Genomic DNA, 6,680 nt, shown 5'->3' with positions numbered 1-6,680 from the left:
TTTAACTGCTGGAAAAAGTGAACTGGACGTTGAAGCGGCTCTTAGCTGAGAAACTAACGCACTAAAATCTGCTCCAACAAATGCATGGAAAGTTTTCATTTTAACCCGCGATGCTGGCGGCCTTCAAGTTTTCTGCCCTCTTAAAGGTCCCGCAGCCTGTATGACGGACGGCTCCTCCCGCAGATTCACGCACAAACAGCGTCTTGTTGCACACGCAAAATTAGTGCGACGCTTTTCTCTTTCCTTCCTTGCTTTGATTGTGGCTGCCTGTGTGTGTGTGTGTGTGTGTGTGTGTGTGTGTGTGTGTGTGTGTGTGTGTGTGTGTGGTGTGTGTGTGTGTGTGTGTGTGTGTGTGTTGGGGGGTGGAGGGTTAAATTTGGTGTTTAGTGAGTGATGCAGGAGATGTGATAACGAGAGGCCAAGGAGAGCAAGTGTTACCTCATTATTGTAATGAAAAAAGATGCCCCGCCATTACATCAGTTGGAAAAAGTGGCAATTAAAGTCCCCAACAAGGTTCCTCGAGGCAAGAGGAGGAAGAAAACGAGCCTCCAAAGCCCATCTGTTCTGGATAATATGCGCCCCGGTGAAGAAAAGGCCTAATCCTCTTCATTCAAATCTGATGCTCCTTTTTCTTTTCTTTTCTTTTCTTTCCACTATTATTATTATTATTTTTCCACCAGCGATTGGAATTTTTTTGTAAGAAAAACACTAATATTTTGAAGAAGAAAAAAAGTCCCACGAAATATACTCCAATTTAATTTTACAATAAATTTGCTCCCTCCCCCCCAAAAAAATATACTTGATTCACAAGTTTAAAATGACAGTCGCAATAACATGTGTCTAATTACATATATGAAACAAACACGCGCTGTTATGGATTATAGCCGGGGCCACCGAGTAACAGTCCTATTAATTCAGTGCTGCTGTACTCTTCTCCTCAGCCTATTATTAATGAATTGGAAACAGCCGCTGCAACCACCGACAGCCCCCCAACCCCCACCATCACACCGCCACCACCTCTCCTCCCTACCAGCCGAGCGCAATAAATAAATAATGGCGCAGAAGTCATGCATATGAACAACATGCATGCATGCACAGGGCTGCAGCTCCGTGCAGTAGAAAGCTGCGGGGTCAGTGCGGTGGAGCTGACGGTGAGGCCCGAGATGTTTTACTCAATCGTTGCTCGCCAAGGCCGAAGTTTCTGGATGAGGAAGGGGGAAGAGGAGGCAAGGTGTTTATCCTGCCAAATCCTGAGGTCCATCTCGCTTTTTCTGCGCTCTGGGACGCGCGGATCCGTCTCGTTTCGAGCCCGATCATCATTTTTCTTTTCGTTTTTTCTTTTCTTTTCTTTTTTTTTTTTGTTTTTGTTTTTTTGTTTTCTTTTTCGGTGAGAATATTCATGCGGTTGGCTGAGACGTGTCCGCAGATCGGCTGACAAGCAGGTGGCTTAGACCGCATGTGTTCCAGGAATTAAGGCAGAGCCGAATCTGATCCTGCGTGTTGTTCTGCTGCGAAGGGAGCATGTGCAGACTTGCGCACGTGTTGCGTTAAAATTTCTCAAAAAAAAAGACAAAACAAACAAACAAAAAAAAACAGATATGTTCCAAAAAACACAAAAACAAAAAGGAAAAATAAAAAAATACATGCTGTTTCCGGTCGCTGGCTGTTACTTCACAATGTTTGTGTTTTCTCTGTAATTCCAGCCTCACTGAAAATAATAATAATAATAATAATAATAATAATAATAATAATAATAATAATAATAATAATAATAATAATAATAATAATGGTGACCTGAAGAGATGCAGCCCGAGGCGCTAATTCACGCCTCAATCTGCACGCAGCAACTTTAAATATGAGCAGCGATGAAAATAATCCGAAAACAAAAACCTTCAGCAGCAAAAACGTCACGGGATTATTTCCTCACCCTTTCCCAAAAATAACTAAAAACAAGTTCACTCACGGCTATTGAGACTGCGCAGATTACTAACCCCCCCCCCCCCCCCCCCCCACCACACACACACACACACACACACACACACACACACACACCTCCTCCTCCTGTACTTTCTTGCAGGCGTCTTGTCTCGATTTTTTTTCCTCCCTGCGCTGAGAAATTCAGGCTTATTGTCTGCTGCTGCGCTCCCAGGGAACAGCTGCCAAGCCAAGGCCACATTCCCAGTGTGTGCCCGACATCTCCGGGTCCATTCACCCCCCCGCCCCCACGCACCACCACCAATCAGCTGCTGCGCATCCATATGCATGCTGCCGCTGGTTAGGCAGGAACAGAAAGGCCGCGCAGCTCGCCGACCACTGATTCCGGATGGATCGACTGAAAGCAGCACATGCTGCAGGAGGGAGAGGTTTTCCCTGATCCGCTCCTGACAAATTACTACTAAAATATCAAAAAATCTAAATAAAACAAAAAAAAAAAATGTTGAGGAAATATGAGCTCGCGGAAACGCGACACGTGTGGAGAGAAAACAAAAATAACCGAAATCGATCAGAACCGCAGATGCAGGCCGAGTCTCCTGGGCTGGACTTTGGATCCCTTGTCGTCAAGAAGCGTTTACAATTCAATTAGTATCATTACGTCTTTTATTCATTCACGTCTTCTCCATCTAGTAAACTTTATAAGTTTATTTGCTAATGTGAGTGTATTTGTACAAAAGACAAACAAACAATCAGACATGAGCAGTCCGGGCCGGACGCAGAGTCATGGGGAGTGCATGGGCTCCGGCTGTGTGGGGCCCCCCATCCTGAAACTCTTCCTGCAGAATGTCTTTAATAAACCTGTCTCTGTTCTGTTTCTGTTGTTTTGTTGTTGTTGTGTGTTTTTCTGTGGGTGGCGGTGCGGGGCGCGTTAAAGTCCTGCAGTGATGCTCCCTTTGCGCTCAGTCCTGTTTTTGGCGGGTTCTCTTTCTCTTTCTCGTTCTCGTTTTTCGTTTTCCTTGCTGTTTCTATCGCGGATGCGGCGTGCCGGGCAGGGGGTTCAGCGCCGGCTGCCCCCCCGGCCCGAGGCCGTGAATGAGCACCCGCGGGACCAGAGGTCTCTGCAGGCTGGGGTGCGGCGCGGAGGGAGTCCGGTACATGCTGCTGTACATGGCGGCGGCCGCGGCGGCCGCCGTGGTGCTGTCCACGGTGCCCAGCAGGCTCGGGTGGTAGAAGTAGGGCGAGGGGAACATTCTCTGTAAGGCCGAGTAGTTTCCTGCTTCAGCCAGCAGCTCCAGACCGACCGCCGTCTGCCTCTTCCACTTCGTCCTGGAAATCAGATCAAAATCCAGCTGATCAATTATTTAATCACTCTCACCGAGTCCCTGAACGCCTCTTTAATTGGTATGCAGAGGCCTAATTACTGCAGCCAGAATGTACAGTGAAGGTTTAATTAGGCACAAAAAAAAAAAAACAACACAGACCAACTATATATGGTTAACCCAAACTTCAGCAAATGTTCGTTTCTAAGCCGTTTAAACACAAATCAATACAAGCTGCACTCTGATTGGTTAGTGAATATAGCAATATTTACCGAAACATATTTTCACACACACACATACATACACACACATATATAAATATATATAGATATATAACTCGCAAGACAGTGGAGCATTAAAAAATAAGTTCTGATTCATGACGCGTCTGTGTATTTGTGAAGACAGTCTCAGTTGTTCTGATCCAAAAGGTAAATAATAATAATAATAATAATAATAATAATAATAATAATAATAATAATAATAATAATAATAATAATAATAATAGAAACAATTCAAATCCATTCAAATTGCCAGATGTTCATTTGTACTGTTAAAAAGCTAAATGATATTTTTATGAATGGTTCTGTTGGACTTGTTCTGCTGTCTGTTTCTGTCTGTTCTTCCAGCAGCTCGAGTTGCTGCGATGAATTTAGGCAAATAAAACATGTTTCTTTTTTTGTATTTTATTTTTACTTATTTTTTTTGTTGCTTTACATTATTTCTATTTTGTCATTTTTAAATGTTTTATTTGGTTTCTAATTTTTAAATGTTCAGGTTTTTTTTCCCCTAATTGAATTTCCTCGTGTATCGTCCTTCATTGTCTCGTAACGCAACACAACTGACCAAAATGAATATAACTGTTTTTATTATTATTATTATTATTATTATTATTATTATTATTATTATTATTATTATTATTATTATTATTATTGTTGTTGTTGTTGTTGTTGTTGTTGTTGTTGTTATAAATATAACTGGCGTCAGGTTGAATGTTGGGACATTGTAATTCCAACATGTCATTAGATCTATCATCGTTTTGCTGCTGTGGATGAAACTCCTCCCTGTCAAGTAGTTCCGTTTCTAGAAATGTTGCGTCTGTATTTATTTTGATTATTATGCTAATAATTATTTCATTAGATTTTTGTTGTTGTTGTTGTTCTTGTCTTACCGTCTGTTTTGGTACCAGGTCTTGACTTGCGTGTCCGTCAGGTTGAGAGCCGCCGCCAGGTCCATGCGGTCCTGCACGCTGAGGTATTTCTGTCTCTCGAAGCTTCTCTCCAGCTGGTTGAGCTGGTGGTCCGTGAAGGCTGTGCGGGCTTTGCGGGGCTTTTTCGTGCGCACCGGCGGACTGTCTCTGCTGCTGGAAATCTCCCGGTCGCCTTCCTCTTTAGTGCCTTAAAATGTGCGAGAGATTCGTTTTGTTTTTATAATAATAATAATAATAATAATAATAATAATAATAATAATATAATAATAATAATAATAATAATAATAATAAAAACGCTCCACTGAATTGATTTTCCATAATTATGATCAAGAACCAAACCCTCCGTACAAAACTCAGTGCAAATAATCCCTTCTGCAGGGAAAAGAAACTCGCGTGTATTTGTCACCTGAAGTGTTTTTTCTCTCTTTTTTTCCCCTCCATCCTCTCTCTTTCAAAAAACGAGACATCAATATATCAATCCATCTCTATTTGTAGCCGCGTTTCAGCGCTCCGTGATCCCCCCTCCAGGAAGAACAATAATCTCTCTAATTGACCCACTAGGGAGGCCCCACGACGGGCCCCACGACGGGAGAATCACAGGGCTTACATCTGTTTCCTCATCTAATACCGCGAGAAAGCGCGCTGATTATTACTGTTATTATCACTACTGCAATGATTATTGTTACTATTATTATTATTAATAATAATAATAGAGGAGAATACATGGAATAAACTTTTAAACTTTACCAATCAAACGCTCCCTTTTAAAATGTTAAAATTAAACCATTAAGGAAAATAGAGTGAAGTTAAAGTTATATATATATATATATATATATATATATATATATATATATATATATATATATAGTAATAAAGTAAAGTTAAAGCAGCCTGTCTTCCTGTCCTCAGTCTCTCTTACCGTTGCATTTCATTTCGCTCTGAATATCGTCCCTTTTGTCCAACTTGCTCCTGTTCTCGTCCTGCTCCAGTTTGGGCCGGAACACGTCCGGCCCCGCGGCACTTTCCGGTTTGGGCGTGTGATGCGGCGACGGGACGCTGGTGCTGTAAGGTGCGCAGGCCGCCAGCGGTTTGCTGTCGCCCAGAATGTCTTTGATTAAGAACGAAGAGGTGGCAGTCCTGGGGGCGCAGCCGGCGCCTCCGCCCTGCTGCTGCTGCTGCTGCTGCTGCTGCTGCTGCTGCTGCTGCTGCTGGGGAGACAGCGGTAAGCTCTGCTGCTGGCCGTGGTGGTGGTGCTGCTGCTGATGGAGGTGGTGCTGATGCTGAAGGCTGTCCGGGACCAGATGCGGCTCGCCGCCGTGCTCCATGGTGACCGAGATGGGGGACGACGGGGCCGTGCCCACCGTGTCTATCTCCGAGCATGGCGACGGGGTGGCCTGGCTCCTGAAATCCGCCGTCCGGCCGTCGGCGAGCCGGAAGTCTCCGTTCATGAGGGCGCCAGAGTTGGAGGCGCCGGATAAAATAGTGTCTATCCCAAAACTCGCTCCGCTGGATGCTTCCATGTTAAGAGACGACGGGTGAAGCCTTCATAACAACAGCGAGCTGCTTTCTCCCGCGGCGTGGGAAATGAAATCAAATCACAAGAAAATACACTCTTGACAGAGAGGAGAAATTTAAAAAGAATTCAAAAAAAAAAAAAAAGCAGGAAAGAACTGAGAAGAAAACCCGAAATAAAAAAAAGAGAGAGAGAGAGAGACAGAGAAAGAGAAGAAAAACAACAACAAAAAAGGAGAAAATCCACGTTTGTGCGGCTCACAGTCTGGATGGTCCAGCGGTACATTCAGTGAAACAAAGTGCGGCTCTGCTGCTCCTCGTCCCGTTTCTTTTTTTTTTTTCTGTTTGGATGTTGAACTTTGTGTTAAAAGTTGAGGCGCATGGAGAGATATACACAGGGCTGACTCCTCGACATCAGGCTCCCCCTTTTTGCCGCTAATCGCTCCGGTGTTGCTCCACAATGACTTCCTATGCTGACGTCACGGCCCACGGCGAGGGGGGAATTAATATTTTCTCCTTTATAATAAACACTCGACGCCCTTTTTCTCTCTCTCCATCTCTCTCTCTCTCTTCATCTCTCTCTCTCTCATCCACCTTCCCTTTGCCCTGCTGCCATTGGCTTGCATCCTGACCGGCTCCTCAGAGTCACCAATCAGAGACGCGCTCTCCTCTCTCAGACTCTTGCAGCGGGTTCAGGAGCCGCGGCT

At 44.2% G+C, this 6,680-nt stretch overlaps 1 protein-coding gene across 1 annotated transcript; it reads right to left on the bottom strand.

Moving 5' to 3' along the window:
* Nucleotides 1–2,592: 2,592 nt before the first annotated feature.
* On the bottom strand, nucleotides 2,593–6,445 carry barhl2 (BarH-like homeobox 2). Its single transcript, XM_055060498.1, has 3 exons — nucleotides 5,381–6,445; nucleotides 4,423–4,648; nucleotides 2,593–3,261 (listed from the first exon to the last, which is right to left on the bottom strand). Exons 1-3 carry the CDS (start codon nucleotides 5,979–5,981, stop codon nucleotides 2,961–2,963), a joined length of 1,128 nt encoding a protein of 375 aa, XP_054916473.1. The 5' UTR covers nucleotides 5,982–6,445; the 3' UTR covers nucleotides 2,593–2,960.
* Between the last annotated feature and the right edge of the window lie 235 nt (nucleotides 6,446–6,680).

Source organism: Poeciliopsis prolifica, unplaced genomic scaffold, assembly GCF_027474105.1.
Source record: "Poeciliopsis prolifica strain line A6 unplaced genomic scaffold, Auburn_PproV2 SCAFFOLD060, whole genome shotgun sequence".
NCBI classification, from domain to species: domain Eukaryota; kingdom Metazoa; phylum Chordata; class Actinopteri; order Cyprinodontiformes; family Poeciliidae; genus Poeciliopsis; species Poeciliopsis prolifica.
This window is presented reverse-complemented; position numbering and strand designations above follow the sequence as displayed.

What these genes read in the sequence shown, in the direction of transcription:
- barhl2 (XM_055060498.1), bottom strand. Translation starts at nt 5,981, where the DNA reads ATGGAAGCATCCAGCGGAGCGAGTTTTGGGATAGACACTATTTTATCC. An exon ending in GAGCGAAATGAAATGCAACG is followed by an intron (nt 4,649 to 5,380) that starts GTAAGAGAGACT and finishes GCACATTTTAAG; the next exon opens with GCACTAAAGAGGAAGGCGAC. An exon ending in ACCTGGTACCAAAACAGACG is followed by an intron (nt 3,262 to 4,422) that starts GTAAGACAAGAA and finishes TCTGATTTCCAG; the next exon opens with GACGAAGTGGAAGAGGCAGA.